Raw genomic sequence first — 19,247 nt, forward strand, 5'->3', positions numbered from 1 at the left:
AAAGATATATTTAAAAAATAATAATAATAATAACTTTTAGGAGCTTTAACTTTTAAGAGGTTAGTTGCCTGTCTGCGCTAAGCCTGCTGACAACTTCCTCATTTAGCCTTCACAGAGAATCTGAGGGCATTGAAGCGAGATCTTGGGGGCCCAGAGAGCCTCTCAGACTTTTTTAGATGAATATTTTTCCAGTCTGAGTTTACACAGATAAAGAAATGTAAGTAGTATTTTTACACAGAGGTGGCTGAGGGTGGGGGATGAAACAGACTTTAGCTGTTCCAGTGTCCATTAGCCCTCCACCCAGGTTATCCTAAATAAATTTACAATATATATTTTTAAATAATGTGTTTAATATACAAACATCAATATAGGAAAAAGGACCTGTGCTTGCTATGCAAACAGCTTCAAGACAGGTGTCCCAGCCACCGACCCCTCCCCACCCCCTTGCAAGCAGGTCGCTGCTTCCTAAAAGCTCCCACCTCTGCGTGCTGCCCGAAGGCGGGTTTGCCTTTGACTCCTGCGGTTTAACCGGGGAAGGCGGAAGCACCCCCTGACCGCACGTCCTAAACCTGAGGTCGGTGAGACGTTTGGGTGTGGCGGGCAAAGCCAGTGAGGGCCTCGCTCAGCAGCAGCCGCTCAGAACCGTCCCTGCTCCTCTGCACAGCACTTCTCCACCCACAGCGAGACCCCGATTTCAGACGCGGCTGTTCAGTTTCTCTGCCCTGGCTCTGCCTTTTGCAAACCCACTCGGAATCCCCAGCGCTCCCCGCCCGCCCTTCGCCGCCGCAGAACCCGATCTGTCAAGTTTAGAAACCAGTTCCTGTCTCACCCGAGCCTCCACCCACTTTATCCCGATGGGGTTCTTGGCTACGACTCACGTCGGTTGAGCAAACGTTTATTTATTTACTCTAGAAACAAAGTAAGAAGTGGGGTGTGACCGAACCACTTGTTGATTTAGTCAATAATGCGCCCGCATTGTGCTGCCACGTCACAGGGAACGGGAAAAAGTTAATTTGTGTAAATCATCAGATTGCATCGTTTTCCTACTTAAAACCGTCCGATTCATCCCATTTTATTACACCAGATAACAAACACCTGGAAGAAAGAAACCTCGTTTAAAATTACAATTACCTTAATTTTTCTTTAGTTATGAAAATTTTTAAAGTTATACAAAAAATGCTAAGCGATGGAATTGTTATGTCTCTATAAAATAAAATAAAATAATAAAATAATAAAATAAAATAAAAATAAAATAAAATTTTCCAACGAGCAAATAGAGGTTAATCATGCCCTTGTCATCAGCAAACTTTCCTGCAACCCAAACTCAATTTTTCTTTCTCACAGCGCGTCTCAACAAACATCGCGAGAACAGGGAGGTCCTTTCGGCTCCACCCCTCCCCTTTCCCGCCCGTCCGTCTCTTGACGTCAGAGATGCGCCGAAACGCATGGACGCCCTTCCCCGGAGCGGAAGTGCTCTCGGCGGAACTGTTTGTTGCGTGGATCCTGTGTAGGATGGTCGCTGGCAGGCGATTTCTGAGGCTCCTGCGGGCACCCTCCGGTTTCATGGCTCAGACCGCACTCGAGGGCGTGCCCCTCTCCAAGGGCCTGCACGCGGGGCACGGGCCCCGAAGGCTCTCCATCGAAGGCAACATTGGTAAGGGCCGGAAAGGGGCTGCCAAGCCTTGGCCTCGCTGAGCAGGTGCCTGAGAGGCTGAGGAAGGGAGCTGGGCCCTCAACCCCTCTGCTACCCCCTCCTCCCTGCCTCCTCCTCCAGTTTAACGCGGCGGGGCTGCTTGTTCTGAGGACCTTTCCCCTCCCAAAATGCACTGTGGACCTCTGCCTCTTTGGTTTTAAAACGTCATTCCACAATACTCTCCCACAGGGAATCAAAGCCAAGCAGTCTGTTGATAGGACATGAGTTCAGCTAGCTTGTACGGATAGATCTAAATGGAAACGACAAGAAGCTTGGTGTAATTTCTTTATTCTCCTAAGAGAGGGTTGCCAGATTATAAAGGGGTAAAAAGGATGCCCATTTAAAATAGGATTTAGATGAGTAATTTCTTAGTGCAGTTGTGTGCCATGCAGTATTTGGGGGCATACACTAAAAATACCATTCATTATTTATCTGTAACTGGGTGTCCTGTATTTTATCTGGTAACTCTACCGTAAGAGAGTTGCTAAGCTTCAGTCATTCAGATACCACTTTCACCATTTCTGTCATGTTTCTTTGCTAGTCCCACTATAGTTTATTAATGTTTTTCTTAGAAGAAACTCACTTTTTAAGCTTAAAAACATGTATTAAGTTAAAGATTCTTAAAGAGCAAATGAAAACCCAGTATCTTAAATAAAAAGCAATGAAAGCAAAACATTTCAATTTAATATTACTAAATTCTGACTTGATGCATTTACCTGCTAAGGTGCTGAGCCCTAAAAGGGCATTAGCAGTGTTGAGTGTCAAAGAAAGCCGAGCAGTCAACTGAGAATTTCTCATTTTATTCATTCAACAAATAACCCTTTGAGCCACGTCCACATGCCAGCACTGTTATTGGCCCTGAGGATACAGCAGTGAACAGAACAAATATCTCTGTTCTCATGGAACTCAATAGGGAGAGATAGACACTAAACGTAAATTAAGCCAGTAAAACATATGTTAGGTAGTAATAAGTGTGATGAAAATTCAGGGATGAGGTATTGAGGGAAGCTGCAGTATTAAATGGGGTAATCAAGACAGTCAAGACTCCAGCCTGGCCAGGCGTGGCTCAGCAGCTGAGCATCAACCTAGGATCCAGGAGATCAAGGTTCGATTCCCAGTCAGGGCACATGCCCGGGTTGTGGGCTCGATCCCCAGTATGGAGAGTGCAAGAGGCAGCCGATCAATAACGACTCTCTCATCATTGATGTTTCTATCTCTCTCCCTCTCCCTTCCTCTCTCTGGAGTCAATAAAGATATTAAAAAAAAAAAAAAAGGCAGTCAAGACTTCGAAGGTGACATTTGAGCAAAACTTGAAGAAGGTGATGGAGTGAACCATGTGGGTAACTGAGAGAAGAATCAGGCAGAGAGAAGACCAAGTGCAAAGGCCCTGAGGTGGAAAGTGTGTACAGGGAACAGGAAGGAAGAATCCATTGTTGCTGGAGTGGAGTAAGCAAGAGGGCGAATGGAGAGAGAGAAGGTCAGAAGATAAGAGGTGGCCAGATTGTATATAGGCCTTGTAGTCCATAATGTGTTTTTACTCTGGTTGAGATGGGAAGCCATTGGAACGTTTGAGCAGTCAAGTGATACGATTTGACTTAAATTATAAAATGATCACTCTGGCAGATATGTTGAAGGTTGAAGGTGTCAGGAGGTTATGGTAATTTTCAGTGAGTTGGTAATAGAGGAGATGGTGAGAAGTGATTGGAGTTTAGTTACATTTTAAGGTAGGGCTAACTAGATTTGTTAACAGATAGACGTGGAGTGAGATAAAGAGGGGTCAGTGATGACTCCAATCATTTTGGCCTGAGTAACTTGAAAGATGGAATTCTGGTTTTCTTAAATGGAGGAGAATGGGAAGAACAGTGTTGGGGCAGGGAGTGGTTTCAAGATTTGGGTTTTAGGCATGTTAGTTTTTATATGGTTATTAGGTATCTAATTGGAGATGTTGAATAGGCAGTTGGATATATGAACCCGGAGTTCAGAGTCTCCCTGGATTGGAGTTACTAATGTAGGAGGTATTTAAAGCCAGGAGACTATGTGTGTGGATGGAAAGGACTAAGCCCTGGGGCACACAAATGTTAAAAAGATTGGGGAGATGGGAAGGAACCATCAGAAGAAACTGAGAAGGAATGACTACTGTAAAACCAAAAGAAAATGATATCCGGAAGCTAAGAGAAGAACCTGATTGGGGAAGGGAATGATCAGCTGTGTAATGCTCTTTAATGGAGCTCTTTGGTGAACTTGAACAATTTTTAGGAGCTATAAGGGTGAGAATCTGATTGGCAAGGGCTCAAGGAGAACAGGAAGTAAGGAATTGGAGATAGTGGGTTAAGCAACTGGAGGTTTTTCTAGAAAGGAAAGACATGGGGCGGTAACAAATGAGAAGAGGGTTTGAGATGGTTTTTCTTTTTTTCTTTTTGTTAGAGAAATTAGAAATGGTCTGGTAGAGAAGGAGAAAAACGATGAAACAGAAGAGAGGATAGAATTGCTGGGGTGATGTTAGTAAGTGGGAAGGAATGGAATCTATAGACCAAGTGGGGCAAGTTTGGACTTAGCTGGGAGCACAGTTTATTTCTAATAATGGGGAGCATGAAATGTAAATGAGTATTGACTCTAGTGAGTGAAAGGGAGAAATGTAGGATTTCTGAGGGGCGTTAAGGATCCACTTGGACTTAGTGGTAATGAATTTAAAGTGATACCAGTACCCATGGCTCTCTGTGTTTCTCTAGCCAAATCAGAAACATTGAAAGGAATGAGAAGGGTGGGTTCTGCTATCTACCTGATGGTGTTCAAAGATGTTCTGTCCTGTTCTTTAAGAAACATGCCCTCAAAGGAAGCTCTATCCTTAGAGCCCAGAGAGGTACAAAGTACTTCACAAAATAAGTACTTTGGACAGGACATCAGGTGAGGTGTGAGCTGCCTCTCCCAATTTTCCTGACTTTGCTTCTTAACCTTTTCCGATTTCTATGCTTCTTCCTTGCTTTCTCATGCAGCCAAGGGTCACCAAATGTCTACTATGAAGGTGGACTTATGTGTGATACAGCTCCTGTCCTTTTAGGAGCTCACAGCCAAGTGGAAGAAGCAGACTTCTAAACATGATTTATATACCATGTGATGAGTGCAACGTTTGGGCATGGAAACTTGGAATCTCTGGGGTAGGATTTCCCAAGGGGGAGAAGAGGAAAAAGTGTTCCAGCCACAGGAAGTAACATTTGTTAAAGCAAAGCCTGAAGAAATGTGCAGTTTTAATAATAGGGAAGTAACTGGATGTGCCTGGAATTTAAAAGGCCCATGAGAGGATGGCAGAACAAGAGGTTAGACGAGTAGGATTTGCCAGATGTTGAACAGCCTTGTGGGCCATGTTAGGAGTTTCTCCTGTAGGCAGTGATAGGCTATTAAAGACCTAAAGCCAATATGTGCCATGACCAGATTAATTCTTAAAAGAAAATTGACTAGAGTGGGCAAATAGGAAGAAAGGTCCACAAAGCAGACACTTTCTTTGCATGTCTTGTTTGCTGCAGTACCCATAATGCCTTGTATCCAGTTTAATGAATAAATAGAAACAGAATTTGGAGTAGATAGATTCATTTTGTGGCTATTGTAGTAGTTGGAGGGAGGAAGGATGCAGGCCTCCACAGAAGGAATGGAGGGACAGAGAAGAAGTGATGGTTTGAGAGATTTTGGAAGTAGGATTGATAGGACTTGGTGGCCACTTGGAGGTGAGGGATGAGGAGACATAGAAGATGACCATGAAGTTTATAATTTGGACACTAACTCTGAAAACTGAGGATGGGAATGAAGAGAAAGTCTGGGGAGGTAAGAAAGATGTATTTTATATGAGATGTCTCAGACATATAGAGATAGATGTTCTGAGGTAGATTAGAATATGTGCCTGGAGCTAAGGGAGAGATGGGAGCTGAGATTTCATGTATGAAGTTGTTGACTTGGGGTGGTTGTTGAAGTCTTGGAAGTGAATGCAGTTACCCAAGGGAAGTGTGACTAATGAGAAGTCGACTGGGGTTCTTTAATCTAGTTCTCCCTGTCCCATTACTCTCCATCACCCCACACACGCTGATGACTCTTCCAGACAGAATTAGTCACTGCCTCCTCTGTGTGTTCTCATAACATTTTGTACCCACAGCTGCTATAGCACTTGAGTTCTGTAGAGATTGTTTGCACATTCAACATCTTTCCTGCGTTGGCCACTTAGTGTCTTAGTCATCTTTGTGTTACTAGCACCTGACCCCCTGCCTGACCCACTGTACTCATTCAGTGTCTACCAGCTTGCTTGAATCCTATGCTGTGGTACCCATATGGAAGTTAGTCACTGGTACCCACAAAGGAAGTGTTTTAAACTGCTAATAAAATCAAATCAAGAGTTATTTTGGTTCTCTAAACACAGGTGGCATCTTTAAACAAATCAGAATAAGAGGATCCATTTAGGACACCTGAACAGGGCAAGGTGAACCCGTCCTAAATAAAGTTAGACATCTTTAGAGTGGCTTTTCTTGTAACCCTACTGCTCTAAATCTTGTTATTCTGATCCTGCAGGTGTGGACAGCAGCATGTGTAAGGGAAATGGATCAGTGAAATAAAAACTAATGGCATCTAGCATGAGTTGTGAAGCCATACCCCATGTGTAATTGAAAGTGAAAAGTTTGATACCTAGAATACCTTATAAAAAATAAAATACCTAGCCTATCTTTTTAAAGTGTATTAATCACTAAAGTGTAGTATTGCCTTCCCAAACCAGTTATTTTATGATTAGAAACCTAAATTGAAGAAAGGAGCGCTATTTGAAATACTGTCAGTGAGTCATCTCAGACTATTCTTACTTTGATTTTAAAGACCCCACCAGAAAAGAGGAAACTTTTACACATTTTCAGTCTAGAGACTTATACTAAAACAATGGAGAGCTTCCCTAATAATATGTTTACTCAGGCATTCAAGATTAGTGATATAAGGTCACCAATATGCATCTTCAACTTTTATTGAATATAACCAGTTGGGCAAAGAATCCTAAGGGGAAGAAGAGCTATTTATTCCAAATATTATAAATTGCAGTCTGTTTTCTGTGATTCACCTCATTTCATCCATTCGTCTCCATTCTTTGTACCTGGCTAGATACTCAGGGTATAAAGGGAATAAGGGGAGTCTAGCTTAAAAAGTGAGCTTCCAGTCCAGCTGGAGAGAGTGATGAGTCAACAGGTAATTATAGTGTAATACCTTGGTACACCGGAGCAGGCAGTGATTAACTGCCTAGAGGTAAAGGAGCTGGAGACAGTTCAAGGAGAAGGCAGCAGCGAGAGGATGAATCAGCTGGTGGGCAAGGTAGGGGAGGAGGGCGTTCCCGATTGGCGAGGGGCTCAGGCAGAATGGAAGATTGGGGTAGTATTTGGGAGCCCTGAGGAACATTTTTTTTTTTTTTTTGGTAAACATAGTTTCCCATAAAAAGAAAATAAAAAGAATCAGGGAAAAAATGTACTAAATTTCTTTTAAGCCTACTGAGTGATTTTTGAAAGTTTTCCCAGACTGCCTGTAGGCCCAGAGCCTATATGATCCTGGGTACTTAGTTAGATTCAGGGTTGGAAGATAAGTTCCTTAAGGGCAGGGTCTCAGCCTAGTTCATCATTTTAGTTACAGTACCTACCACTTAGTAGCTGTATCTCTTGATTGAATGACTAAGTGAATGAATGCAGCACCAAATGAAGTTCCTGAAATAAAGGCTTTAATTTTCTTCGAAGAATTTTTGTTTAAAGATAGACGGTTTTATATTTACTGCCATTGTTTGCTTTTTGGTAGAAGGTTTCAGAAATGGATTTTTCCTCATGTTTTTCATTTTGTTTTGGAGAAGAAAATGCTTGGAGGTGATGATATATTTAAGAGTCTCCCATGAAATACAACTGTATTAAATTTAAAATAATGTATTATTTTGGGTATTACATCAGATAGTATCTTCATACTAGATTTTAGCATAATGTAATTATAGCAGGCAGTGTAGTTTATAGAAAAATTTGTGGGAGGAAAAAACCATGACTTAGAAATAAGATGAACATTAACAATAGAACTCTGGTCCAGCTTGTGGAACAGCAATCCTGGTGCTAATAAAAATCAACACGCTGAAGTAACATATGCTAAGAAAGTAGCTCCCACCCCTTTTCAAGTCTTGGCACATATAATAAAGTGCAAGGATAGCCAGGGCTGTAAGGGAAGGTTTGATATTGAGATCTGATACCTCCCAAATTTCATGATACTAAAAAGTATATTGAAAGGTAGCAATTAAGCTGGGATCTAACTATATTGTGATAATGATATCATAGGGCTGGTGCTCTGCACAGAGACCAAACAAAGGGAGGAATGTATCAGTTTGTCCAGTGTTGCATGAGAAAGAGTGGCTTTCAGTGGACATGAATGTTCTGGTCGCCAGGAGGAGGCCAGTGTAGCAGTGGAGAGCGAGCGAACACCACCGGAAACACCACTGGGAAGCCCCTGGCAACACTTTAAAACATTTATCTTTAAAAAAAAAAAAAAAAAATCAAGATCCAAGCAGGTAGGAAAAACTGTTAGGATTGGGTATCATAGCATTAAAAAAGGTTATGCTGTGTCTGGTTTTAATATAAACATATAACTTTGAATTTTTTTTTAATTATTATTCCATATCTGTGGGTAGTGCCTGGCACAGCTGAGTTCCATTATAATGCAGTTTAAGAACTAAAGCCCTGTGGTAAATGACCCATGTTCTCCGAGCCTTCAGCAACAGTGTGGATGGCACAATTCTTTACGACCTTCCACCACCACTTACTGTCGTTCTTTGCTGAAACTGGCTTCTGGTTACTCAACTGGCTTTCCAAAAGCTTTGGAATGGGGAGTGGGGTGCAGGGCAGAGATGTTGCCCTGGTGATTGTTCCAGTAATTGGGACTGTGTATTTCCCATTAGATCTAATTTGTTGGCATTCCGGGTTTTGTGTTTAAGTGGCATGCGTTGGTTTCTGAGAGTCCTGACTGCTCTTAAATGAACTAATAGCGTCTGATCTCAGAGGTAAAGTTGGCACTCCCTAACCTGCAGTGCCCTTCCTTTCCATATGCACTAGTTTCTTAGGTAATTGTTTTTAATATTTAAATAATTCTAAATCATTCAGTATCACCCAGCTAATAATTAAAATAGCTTTTCAGCTGATAGCAGGGACCATGTTTTAGACTTAATCAGCAATCTGCAATCTAAATATTGACCATCTTTTCCAGATGTTTTAAACTAGGGACTACTCGGAAGAGGCAAGTATCTGGTAGTATACAAACTCAGCCAATTTGTAATTCCTGCCACTCTTAGGTACTCCATGACAAACATAGAGGGTTTTATTTAGTAGTCTAGTGTGTAGTTTCTGAATCTACATTTTTAATAAACTACCTCTGTTGATTTAGATTAGATTGTTCTAGATAGCATTCTTAAGAATAAATGTGTATCAGGATCCCTTGGGGCATACTTTTAAAATGTACATTTCTGGGGCCCAACCTCAGAGATTCAGATCCTGTTAGGAAACCAGAATCAAGATGCACGAAACAAAACAATAATTCTAAACATATTTTAGGTAGTTAATAAATATTTCGTCTGATTCAACTGCCTAGTATGGTAGGAATTTGGTGTAAGTTAGAGAAGCCTTGAACTTTGGGAGAGGGTGGGACCTTAGGCTTGGTAGGGGAGGTGATTTAGACAGGCCTAGAAAAGCAGGGGAAGTCATTTAATCACTGAAGTGTGGGAAGAGCAGAGGCTGAGCAAATGTGCAAAGCTCTCATAAGTGGTGGTGGGACTGAGAGATGAGCATGACTGTACAAATGCATAGATTCATGTTGTTCTTACCCTGTGTTTTCAGAGAGGAGTTGGAGTGGTGTGTAATAAATGTCACATATTGGATGTGTGGGCTCTTCTGCTGAGACATCTCTTCACTCCTGATCAGTAGCCATGAATGGCTGGTAAAATTGTCTGGAGGGGTGCCTCCCTCTCTTCTCTTGGTTCCATTTGGGTTTCTCCTAAGGGTAGAACTTACTTGAGAAAGGTCACCTCCAATAGAGGAAATGAAGTTCCAAAAGCACTCTTAAGGTTTATTTTTTATTTTTAACAAATGTGGGTTCAGAGGGAACTGAAATTAATAATGTATTAAGTGTTTTATTTATTTAGTCAGGTCATTACACTGAGCTTTGGTTTCTGCCCTGGAGGAGCCCCATCTTCTACCTGGAGAAATGCAATTACACTGGCAGTGATGGACTCTTACCCAGAATGCCAGGCCAAACAAAAGGAGAATTAGCTAATTCAGTTTAGAAGTGTCAGGGTCTGGAAAGGCTTCACACAGGAGGTACATCTAAGCAGATTTTGAAGGTCGAGTTGGAGTTGGCCAGCTGAGGAGAGGAAGTGTACCAGGAAACGGGAAAGCGTATGTACAGTCACACTTGCAGCAGAGAATATGGCATGACTGGAGTTGTAAGGAGTTTGGTGCAGAAGGAGCTCAGGATCCCTGGAGGGAAGCTGAGGCCAGAGGTATATGCAGGGGCTAGGTCATGATGTGTCTCATAGGCCGCGCTGTGGGGTTGGGTTTGTCATGAAAGCAATACCAAGCTGTCAGAGAGTTTTAAACTTGTTATTTTGTGTTCACTGTAGCTGCAGTATGAATGATGGGCTGAAGAGGGCAAGGCCAGAGTTGGAGGGGAAAGAGATGATGAGATCCTGGCTCTCGAGCAGGAGGTGGGAATAGAGAGAAAAGGACCGAAAGGGGGAATTTAAAAGGCAGGTAAAAAAGCACTTGGTGGCCACTTGAGGTTTGGCAGAGAAGGAGGTTCTGACAGTGAGTGGATGGTGCTGCCATACCTTGAGGTGTGGGAAAGGAAAGAACTAAGTTTGGTGGGGAAAATGATGAGTTCATTTAGGGAATATATGGACTTTGAGGTGTTTGTGGGACATCTGAGTAGAGATGTCTGGAGGGCTCTTGGGTAGTGAAGTCTGCAGCTCAGGAAGATAGGGGTCAGACATTGGTGTAAATGAGAAAGGATAACTTGAATGTTATGGTACTAGGTTGATTTAATCTCCAAAGTATTTCTCAAAGCATCTGCTGCCTTCTATGCCTCTCCCATCACCTTGGTTCTAGCTACTGTTGCCTTCTAAGTGGTCTGCCTGCTTCCGTATCAGTCCATTCTTACACAGCTGGCAGAGTGATCTTTTAAAAATGAGCTGGAGCCCAGCTGGATGTGGCTCAGCAGTTGAGCATCAACTTAGGATCCAGGAGATCAAGGTTTGATTCCCAGTCAGGGCACATGCCTGGGTTGTGGGCTGGATCCCCAGTTAGGGAGCATGCAGGAGGCAGCCAATCAATGACTCTCATCATTGATGTTTCTCTCTCTCTCCCTCTCCCTCCCTCTCTCTAAAATCAATAAAGATATATAAAAATATAAAAATGAGATGGAAATTTGTCATCTCCCTGCTTAGAACCCATCACCACTGACTTCCCATTGTCCTTAGAATAGATTCAAACTTCTTACTATGACTACAAGGCCCTGCATGACCTCGCCCGGCCTGCCTACCTGCTTCTCCACACACATCTTGAGTGACACTTCCCCTCACTTGACCACACTAGCTTCACTGGCTTTTTCAAGGCCACACATAGACCTCTCTAATGTCTTGTTGTGTGCCTAGTTCTTTCTCTTTTCCTGACCTTTGTTCATGCTGCTCTCTCTGCCTGGATTACCGTTCCCCTACCCTCATCCTAGCTAACACCTTATCTTTCAGGTTTTATCTCAGATATTTTTCAGAGGAGCTTTCCCTGACCTCCTGAGCTATATTAGAGCCACCCTGCATTTTTCTATGTAGCACTTAATTTGTTACTAGTTCCTTGAGTATTTGTTTAGTATCTATCTCCATATAAGCTCTGTGAGGGCAAGGTCCACCCTGTGTTTATCATGATACCCCCAGTGTCAGGCAGTCCTGAGCATTGGTCAGATTTGTTGAATGAATGAGGGTCATAACCTATTTTGAAAAACTTGCAGTTTTTACGCTGTCACAGAATAAATAGGACTATGGTTCAAGCTTTACAACTTATGTAGCTCATTTCATCTACTTTTGACAGTCTATGACATTTTTAACTGTTATTAAATACTCTCTGCCTCTGGGAAGTTGGGACAGTAAACTTTCAAATCAAATGTTAGGAGTATTTTTCCTTCCTGTTGCCTGCATTCATTATGGTGACTCTGGTTAGAGTGGCCTGACCCATTGTCAGTCTCACAGTGGCATGGCTGCTGCTGAGTTTTGAAACTGGAAAAACTGCTAATTGTTCCTTGAGTTGGTCAGAATTGAGTAGCCGCCTTTTCCTTCAGCCCTGGTTTGGGAAGTGTCCCAATACATGCTGTTTGCATTGCAGCTGTGGGAAAGTCCACCTTTGTGAAGTTACTCACGAAAAGTTACCCAGAGTGGCACGTAGCTACAGAACCTGTAGCAACATGGCAGAATGTCCAGGCTGCTGGCACGCAAAATGTAAGTTTTCAGTTGTGGGTAGTTGGCAGGCATGGGTGAGTAAACTAATTGTAATAATCTAATTTGCTCTGAGTGGGTGAAGTAGCCCAGTTTGAGTATCCTTTTTAAAATACCTTCCTTCCAGAAAGCAGACCACGTATACCAGAGAGGATATGACTTGTTTGAATATGTTTAGTTTTGATTTTTGTGGTGTTTACATGTTTGCATAAGTGACTGCTTCTGTTCTGTGTGGTTTCCCAAAGCATGTCCAGCCATTCTGGCTTTGAAGACTACTTTTGTCATTCCTACCCCTAAGTATATTCCTGAAGCTGACCATCAGAATTAATAGTTAATTATAGTGATTTTAACTTGTTTATGAAGTCTTAATACTTGGAAAGGACCTTAGAAAGCACCTTGTCACACTCTGAAATCAATGCAGATATAACTAACATTTATAAAACATATACTATGTACCAAGCACTATATTGTGCCAAGCACTGTACGTTTCATTTATGCCTCGTGGCTTAGGCCCTTGTGTCAGGTCTGCTGCTTTGGGAAAAGCTATCGGGTTGGTTTCAACACCAGCCACATTAGTGTGTGTAAGGAAATACCAGTCTGGACATGAACCTTAGAGGTAGCTGAGGGTATGGCAGTATCTTGCCTCAGTTGCCAAGGACTCCCCCTGCAGCCAATGGGAGCATTCACTGAGTGGCTCATTCTGGTGTTTAACAACAGTTAGAAAGTTCTTGCATACCTGTGACTCTGAGTCATTGGTTCAAGTTCTGCCTCTTAAACCTTTTAACTTTTCCACATGGCAACTCTTCATATAGTTGAAGGCAGTGATTCACCTGCTCTTTCTCCCCCTCAAGTCTTTCTTTCAAGCCAAACACCATTTTCCTCCAGGCTTTTCCTCATTCTAAAGTAAATTTATCTAGATAATGAGTTCCAGTTTGTTAGTTTTCCACTTAGAATTTACTATGAGTGGTACTCAGAGCTGAACAGGACATTCTGGATGTAATCTAAATGGTCCTCAATATCATAGAACTTGTTCTGGGTGCCGTTTTTTTATTATTCCAACTCAGGAGTGTTACCTTTTTTGGCAGGCACATAATGCTTATTGAGAATATTTGTTTTTATGTTTCTTTTTCTGGATATGCCACAGGTCACTTATTGTGGGGATTTAAAAATAGGTCCACACATTGATACTCTTTCCTTCAAGAGATTAACCTTAACTCCTTTAGGGTGGGCTGGATTTAGTAATTTACTTCTAATAACTAGAATGTAGCATGAATAACAGTGTGACATTCTATAGTAGGCCATAAGAGACATTGTATCTTTAGTCTTTTTCTCTCTTGATCACTTTTGGCTCTGGGGATGCCAACTGCCATGTCATGAAGTATCCCCTCCTATGAAGAGGCCCACACAGCAGGGAACTGAGTCCTGACAACAGCTATGTTGAGTGAGCCTTCTTGGAAGTGGATCCTTCAGCCCCAGTCAAGTCTTCAGGTGACTGTAGCCTCAGCCAACATCCTGTCTGAAACCTCATGAGAAACCCTGAGGCAGTACCACCCAGCTAACCTGGGTCCCAAATTCCTCGCCCATAGAAACTGAGATAATGGAATGTTTTTGTTTAAGTCACTGAATTTTGGCACAATACGTTATGCAGCAATAAATAACTAATACTTTCATAATTCCATTATCCAGAGGTGAAATTAATATTTTTTCCTTTTAGATTTTTTTCTACAGAGAAAATGTATATATTTATTTCCACTTACATAAATGTATAAAACATATATACATTTACTCTTTTTAAACAAAAATTGTGATTGTCACCTGCATGTCATTTTATATACAAGGTCTTCCTTTCATAGTAATATCATTTTAATGGTGGCAGCATACTACATAATATGATATTCTATCATTTAGTTATCCAGTCTTTTATTTTAAATATTTAGTTTTCTAATTTCTCCCTATTATAAATAATGTTACAGTGATGAATATCCTTGTAGCTACATCTTTATTCTTTTTTTAAAAAAAATATGTTTTTATTGATTTCAGAGAGAGGAAGGGAAAGGGAGAGATAGAAAACATCAGTGATGAGAGAGTCATTGCCTCCTGCACGCCCCCTACTGGGGATCCAGCCCGCAACCCGGGCATGTGCCCTGATCAGGAATTGAATCGCAGTCTCCTGGATCAGATGTTGGTGCTCAACTGCTCAGCCATGCTGGCTGGTCTCTTTATTCTTTTTAATAACTAAATTTTGTGTCCCTTTGTATTTTCTTAGGATAATCTAGAACTGGAATTTTGATATACAAAAATTATGCATCTTGTTGACACTTTTGTTATAATTTCCAAAATTTTCCTTCAGAAAAGTTGTACCAATTTCCTCATACTTTCAGCAACACTGGATATTTATTCTTTTTCATCCTTGCTAATGGGAGTGGCAAGAAAATGGTGTGTCGTTCTATTTTAATTTCTTTGAATACCAATGAAATTAACATCTTTTTATGTTTGTCGGACATTTGTTAGTATTCTTTAGTGAATTCCCTATTGAAACCTCTTGGGTTTTTTAAATTCTATCAAGATATTTACATTTTTGTAATAGCTTCATAAGAACTTACCGTATGTTAAGTATCTTAACTTTGTCATATACTGCTGATACTTTCCCCAGTTTGTCATTTTTAAAAATCTTTATATATGATGTATTTTGCAATATAATACTTAACAAGTTTTTATGTACTCAAATCTTTCTTTTTTCTTCATAGTTGCTGCCTTTGATGTTAAAGTTTAAAAAACCTCTCACAGACCAAGATTATAAAAACATGCACCTACATTTCTTTCTCTTGCTTTTATGGTTTTACTCTCTGTGTTTATTTTTAAAGTTGTAGGAGTCTAGGAAGTGCCCTTCTACTTGCTATATGGGATGCTGCCTGATTTATGATTGCTAAAAAAGCAAATTAGATCTTCAAAAAACAAAAGTTATAAGAGTCTAATTTTCCCCAAATAGTTATTTACTTGTCCCAGTAGTATTCTTGTTTAGTTTGTGCCTGAGTGGTTATACATTTTGTTGTTATTGTGACTGGGATCTGTCTTCCCATCATCCTTTTCAACCTGGTTATTGCTATTTTATTTATTTACTTATTAAATTAAATGTATTGGGGTGACATTGGTTAATAAGATCATATAGGTTTCAAATGTACATTTCTATAATTCATTATCTGTACATTACATTGCATGCCTATCACCCAAAGTCAAATCATCTTTGTCACCATATATTTGGCCCCCTTTATCCCTAACTACCCACCCCACCCCCAGCCTTCCCTCTGGTAACCACCACACTGTTGCCTGTGCCTGTGAGTACCAATTTTATACCCACAAATGAGTGAAATCATATGGTTCTTAGCTTTTTCTTACTGATTTATTTCGTTTAGCGTGATTGTCTCAAAGTCCATCTATGCTGTCACAAATGGCAGTATTTCATCCTTTCTTATGGCTGAGTAGTATTCCACTGTGTAAAGGCACCACATCTATACCCAGTCATCTGTCGAAGGACACTTCAGTTGTTTTCATGTCTTGGACATCGTGAATAATGCTGCAGTGAACATAGGGATGCATATATCTTTGTGAATAAATATTTTCAAAATTTTTGGGTAGATATCCAGGAAAGGGATTGCTGGGTCTTGGTAACTCTGAATGTTTTGAGGACCCTCCATGCTGTTTTCCATAGTGGCTCTACCAGTTTACGTTCCCACCAGCAGTGAATGAGGGCTCTTTTTTTCTCCACAACCTCTCCAACACTTTCTGTTACTTTTCTTGATGATAGCCATTCTAACAGGTATGAGGTGGTTTCTCATTGTGATTTTGATTTGTATTTCCATAATGTCTAGTGAAGTTGAGCATCTTTTCATGTACCTGTTGGCCATTTGTATGTCTTCTTTTATTTTTTTAATCCTCACCAGAGGATATTTTTTCCATTGCTTTTTCAGAAAGAGTGGAAGGGAGAGAGAGAGAGAGAGAGAGAAACATCAGTGTGAGAGAGACACATCCATTGGTTGTCTCCCACATGGACATGCACCAGGGATCCAGCCTTCAACCAAGGTATGTGCCCTTGGCCTAAATCGAACCCAGGACCCTTCAGTCCACAGGCCGATGCTCTAACCCCTGAGCCCAAACAGCTAGGGCTGTATGTCTTCTTGGAGAAGTATCTGTTCAGATCCTCGGCCTATTTTTTAATTGGGTTGTTTGTTTGTTTGGTGTTGAGTTGTTTGAGTTCTTTATGTGTTTTGGATACTAACCCCTTGTTGGAGCTGCTGTGTGCAAATATCTTCTGCCATTCAGTTGGTTGCCTTTTTATTTTGTTGGTGGTTTCTTTTGCTGTGCAGGAACTTTTTAGTTTGATATAGTCCCATTCATTTATTTTTGCCTTTACTTCCCTTGCCTTTGGGGCCAAATTCATAAAATCTTCCCTAAAACCAAGGTCCATAAGTTCAGTACCTATGTTTTCTTTTATGTAATTTATTGTTTTAGATATTATATTTGGGTCTTTGATCCATTTTTAATTAATTTTTGTACATGAGACAAATGTAGTCTAGTTTCATTCTTTTCATAAGGTTTTCCAGTTTTCCCAGCACCATTTATTGAAGAGGTTTTCTTTTCTCCATTGTATGTTTTTCACTCCTTTGTCAAAAATTATTTGCCCATATACATGTGGTTTTATTTCTGCTGCATTCCTGTATACTAACAATGAAATTTCAGAAAAAGAAATGGGGGGGAAAAATTTCCTTTTTGCAATTGCAACAAAAAGAATAAAATATCTAGGAATATACTTAACAAAGGATATGAAGGACCTATATACTGAAAACTACAGAGCATTATTAAAAGAAATTGAAAAAGACAATGAAACAGAAGGATATTCTGTGTTCATGGATTGGAAGAATCAACATAGTTAAAAATGTCCATATTACCCAAAGTAATATACAGATTTAATGCAATCTCCATCAGAATCCTAATGACATTTTTTAAAGAAATAGAAGAAAAAGTCATCAGATTTGTATAGAACCACAAAAGACCCCACATAGCCAAAGCAATCCTGAGAAAAAAGAACAAAGCCAGAGGTATCCCACTACCTGACTTCAAATTACACTACAGAGCAACAGTAATCAAAACAGCGTGGTATTGGCAGAAAAACAGACACACAGACCAGTGGAACAGAACTGATTAGTGTTATTTTAAAGGAAAGCAGTCAATTGTTGTATTTGTGTTGTGTAACTTAATTCTTATTTTATTTTATTTTTTGCCTTATTTGCTTACCTCTTCTCTAATTACTAATCATTTGTGAGAGTTTTCCAATATCCATATCTCATTTGTATTTTCTTGTTTTTTTTCATTGGGTAGAAGTTCCAGAACAATGTTAAATAATAGCCGTGGTGGTAGTCACCCTTATCTTGTTCTGGCTTTAATGCAACTACATATTCTGTATCATTGTTACGTTCTAATATTGTTATTCATTGCAATAGAATCAGATAATGCACTTTCATCAAAAGCCTTTTTAACATCTAGTAAGATAACCATGGGGTTTCTCTTTTTAAATCTCTTAGTCGCCCAGCCGGGCTTGGCTCAGTGGTTAAAGCGTCGACCTAGGATCCAGGCGATTGGGTTTCGATTCCCGGTCAGGGCACATGCCCGGGGTTGCGGGCTGCAGCCAATCAGTGACTCTCTCATCATTGATGTTTCTGTCTCTCTCTCTCCCTCTCCCTTCCTCTCTCTGAAATCAATAAAGATATATTAATAAATAAATAAAAATAAAAATAAATCTCTTAGTCATAGATTTGATAATGGTGCCATCTTACATTTCTAGAATGAGCTCTTGATCATGGTGTACTGTTGTTCCATTAATTTACTAATATGTTGTGTGGAATTTTGCGTGTATATTTGTAAGTTTAATTGGCATTACTATTTTGTGTACAGTTTTTGACAGATTTTACCATCAGAGTTATGAAAATGAATTGAGCCCTAGCCAGTTTGGCTCAGTGGTTAGAGCATTGGCCCTCGGACTGAAGGGTCCTGGGTTCGATTTCAACCAAGGGCATGTACCTCAGTTGCAGGCTCGATCCCCGGCCTGGGTCGGGGTTTGTGCAGGAGGCAACCAATCAATGTGTCTCTCTAATTTTGTTATGATTAGACAGTGTGGCTTATATAGTTTCTAACTGAGGGAACTTACTGAGGTTTTCTTCATGGTTTACATATGATTAGTTTTTATATATGATCAGTTTTGGTAAATGTGCCCTGGACTTGTAAGAAGAATATGTATTATCTGTAAGTTATGGAGTTCGATGTGGCATATTTTGTAAATTCTAAAATGCCATTGATCATAGGACACAGTGAATTTAATAACTTCTATGGAATAATTATAATATCTGTTAAGTTTAATTTAGTGAACATTGTAAGATATATCCTGGTTTCACGTATGTGAAAAAAATTATTTCTAGTTTTATTCCCTAAGTTCTTGTTATATTAAATTCTACTTTTTATATTAAATTGTAGAGAAATATGTTATTTAAAGCTTTATGCTTTTATTGTGTTTTGTCCATTTCTTCTTATATTTTTGACTTTTTTCTATATTTATGTATTTCAATGCTTTATTATTCCATGTAAAAAGGTTCATTACTTCTTTGTGGACTCATTATTGGTTTATTATTATTAAAAAGAAAAAAACCTCTTCCAGCATTTAATGCTTTTTTCTTAATACAGTTTTGCCACACGTGCTTTTTTTAAATTTACATCTACTTGGCGGGTTTTTCTGTCCCTTTGTCTTCAACCAATTTGTCATCTTGTTTTAGGCGTTTCTTTTATGAACAGGATTTTTAGTTTTTACCCAATCTTAGAGTTTGCCTTTCCTGGAAATTTTTCTCTTTTATTATGATTATGTTTAATTTATTCTTGCCACCTTATTTTTTGCTTCCATCTCCATTTTTTTCTTTTTGCTATATTTGAAGTTGTCTTTCATTTCTCTCCCCTTCATTCATATGGCAAATTTACAGTTTTTAGTCCATCATAAACATT

At 40.0% G+C, this 19,247-nt stretch overlaps 1 protein-coding gene across 3 annotated transcripts in view; it reads left to right on the forward strand.

Annotated features, from left to right (window-relative positions):
- The first annotated feature begins 1,421 nt into the window (after positions 1 to 1,421).
- The window catches only part of DGUOK (deoxyguanosine kinase), a 32,693-nt gene continuing 14,867 nt past the window's right edge, over positions 1,422 to 19,247 (forward strand). The window contains exons 1-2 of one of the 3 annotated variants that reach the window (XM_081156812.1): positions 1,428 to 1,654; positions 12,094 to 12,206. In XM_081156812.1, the coding sequence (XP_081012938.1) occupies positions 1,432 to 1,654; positions 12,094 to 12,206 (336 nt within the window). In that variant the 5' untranslated portion in view covers positions 1,428 to 1,431. Of the gene's footprint in view, positions 1,655 to 12,093; positions 12,207 to 19,247 lie in introns of all 3 variants that reach the window. The other 2 variants (XM_081156811.1, XM_081156813.1) reach the window with 2 other exon arrangements.

The sequence above is a fragment of the Miniopterus schreibersii genome (assembly GCF_964146895.1).
Source record: "Miniopterus schreibersii genome assembly, chromosome: 13".
In the NCBI taxonomy this organism is placed as follows: domain Eukaryota; kingdom Metazoa; phylum Chordata; class Mammalia; order Chiroptera; family Miniopteridae; genus Miniopterus; species Miniopterus schreibersii.